The sequence below is a fragment of the Brassica napus genome, chromosome C2 (assembly GCF_020379485.1).
Source record: "Brassica napus cultivar Da-Ae chromosome C2, Da-Ae, whole genome shotgun sequence".
Lineage (NCBI taxonomy): Eukaryota > Viridiplantae > Streptophyta > Magnoliopsida > Brassicales > Brassicaceae > Brassica > Brassica napus.
Window position 1 is genome coordinate 43,183,296 of NC_063445.1, and position 2,292 is coordinate 43,185,587.

The 2,292-nt window shown below is 41.8% G+C and overlaps 1 protein-coding gene across 1 annotated transcript; it reads right to left on the reverse strand.

Moving 5' to 3' along the window:
- Positions 1-239: 239 nt before the first annotated feature.
- LOC125582418 (uncharacterized protein At3g43530-like) lies at positions 240-1,950 on the reverse strand. The gene is made up of 4 exons (XM_048749110.1): positions 1,933-1,950; positions 1,038-1,769; positions 801-962; positions 240-632 (listed from the first exon to the last, which is right to left on the reverse strand). Exons 1-4 carry the CDS (start codon positions 1,948-1,950, stop codon positions 240-242), a joined length of 1,305 nt encoding a protein of 434 aa, XP_048605067.1.
- Between the last annotated feature and the right edge of the window lie 342 nt (positions 1,951-2,292).

Genomic DNA, 2,292 nt, shown 5'->3' on the forward strand with positions numbered 1-2,292 from the left:
GCTTGGATTCTTTTATCTTGTAGTTCTTGCACCTACTTTTGACTTAGTTCACAAAACAAAATAACATAATAGATTAATCATAACCAAGTTCTAAATACACAAATAACAAAAAACAAAACACCACCAAACATAGAGATTGTTTGCTTCCGAAAACACAAAAACACCATCCAAGACACTTAATCTGTCTACTTCAGAAAAGAAAACACACCTAGATGCACAAAAAAAAAGAAACTAGTTCTTCACTTCTTTCTCTGTTTCCGTTTCTCTACGTCCTTCACAAAAGCCTCAAGCGGGAGCAATATCTCATCCAATTGGCCAACCTTCTTGTCAACTCTCTTGATCAGTCTCAGCATCGTTTTCAGCATCTTCATACCCTCCCCCTGTTCAATCGACTGCACAGCTAAATGTACTCCATCCCCTGCTGCATCTTCTATCTCTTCTGCCTGTTTTTCTCGTGCGGCCACACCTTCATCAAACATGTCTTTAAAAAAGATTGACAATCCTTCATCCAGACGCTTTTCCCAACTGTCCACAGCTATATCAGGCTTATCAACATCGTTTTCATCTTCCAAATTGTCATCCAAGAGAGTTCTTTCTTGTGGAGTTTTGGTGGGAATGATGCTGTCAATACCCTGTCACAAAACAAAATAACTCAGTTCTACCTTAGTTTTACATAACTACCTTAGTTCTACCCTTGTTCTACCTTAGTTTTACATAACTACCTTAGTTCTACCATTGTTCTACCTTAGTTCTCGGTTACACTTTAACACCAAATAATTCAAAAACAAAAGGAAACTTACGGTTTCTTCACCCAGTGCCTTATTTATCTCAGAAACTGATACTCCTTTCATTCCATTTCGTTTGAATGATGTCTGGCACATCCTCGGACAATAGACATCAGCTCCTTCAACAGGTACTCTAAACTCCTTTCCCAGCTTAGGAATTGTCTCGAATGCAAGAAGCTGCAAAACACCACATTATGTAATATCTTTAGCGGTCAACAATAGTGATCATGTCATTTACGAAATTTTATATACCTCTAGTGGAACACCGAAACCTGGAAGAGGCCACAATATATTCTCTTTCACCGACCCTCCAAAATGATCCATTGTATGAGAGATCTCCTTTAACATGTAACCAAATGAGTATCTCGCCCATGGAAAGGTCCGCCAGAAGTCAAGATCATCCACTTCTCTTTGGAAAAGTTCCAAGACATCATTAGCTCCGTTTCCAACCTTCGTTTGTGCACAAATAACACTTCCTAAGAAGAATTGAACCGCCATATTCAGTCTGTCTCTATGGGGTCCAATGTTCACCAGATTTGCTTTCACATCCTCCAACCTTCTAAATTCTCCTTCCTTGAAATGTCGATCCACAAACTTTGTCCCGCCACACTCCTTGTAACCGAGAGGATAGTTGTGACAATTTAACCCTGATATCAAAGCGTGTTCCCTCAGACCGTACCGGATGGGAATGCCATTGACAATGAACCGCACTTCTCTTCTCTTATTGCTACAAGTAGTCCGCAGCAACAACATCCACATTTCCTGAACCCTGTGGTTCTCTCTTTTCATGTGGAAAATGTGTCTGAATTGAGGATGCTCCGCAAACCAGCTCCACTCCGCGTTAGACAGCTTCGGTTTCAGCTTGCTTAACGTCGTAATTGCATCCACTATCAAACACCTTGTTCCTAGATTTATCTTTTTCTTGTACTCTGATGGCTTAAAGAACATTCCCATTGGTTTGATTGCCTCCGTTCCATCAGATTCCTGCAAGTAATTAAGTTTTAATCATGTTATAGCACTAGTTCTAATCAAGTTCTAATGAAATGTACAAAGTGTTACTGATTATTCCAAAGTGTTACCTCTTCCGCTGGCCTTCCGCCCTCTTCGTTCGCAGTCTCTTGTCTTACTTCTCCCACACCACCGTCACCTTGACCAGCAGAGTCATCACCAGATTCCTCTACATTGTTTGCTAATCCCTTCTCTCCCACTTCTTCCTCTCATTCTTCTCCTTCGACGTCTTCATCAGAGACATCTGACTTTTCTTCTCCTTCGACGTCTTCATCAGAGGCAGCTGACTTCTCTTCTCCTTCGTCAACTTTGTTGTCTTCGTCAGAGGCAGCCGACTTCTCTCCTCCCACGTTCGCTTCATCATCCTCCAATTCTCCACTCCGACTCACCGGAGCAGCAGGACGAGCCTCATGAAGATCAGATTTGCCCAATTCAGAGCCATCTCTTGCATCAACAGTTGCCACAACATCCATGAGAACATTTATCGGTGCCGATACAT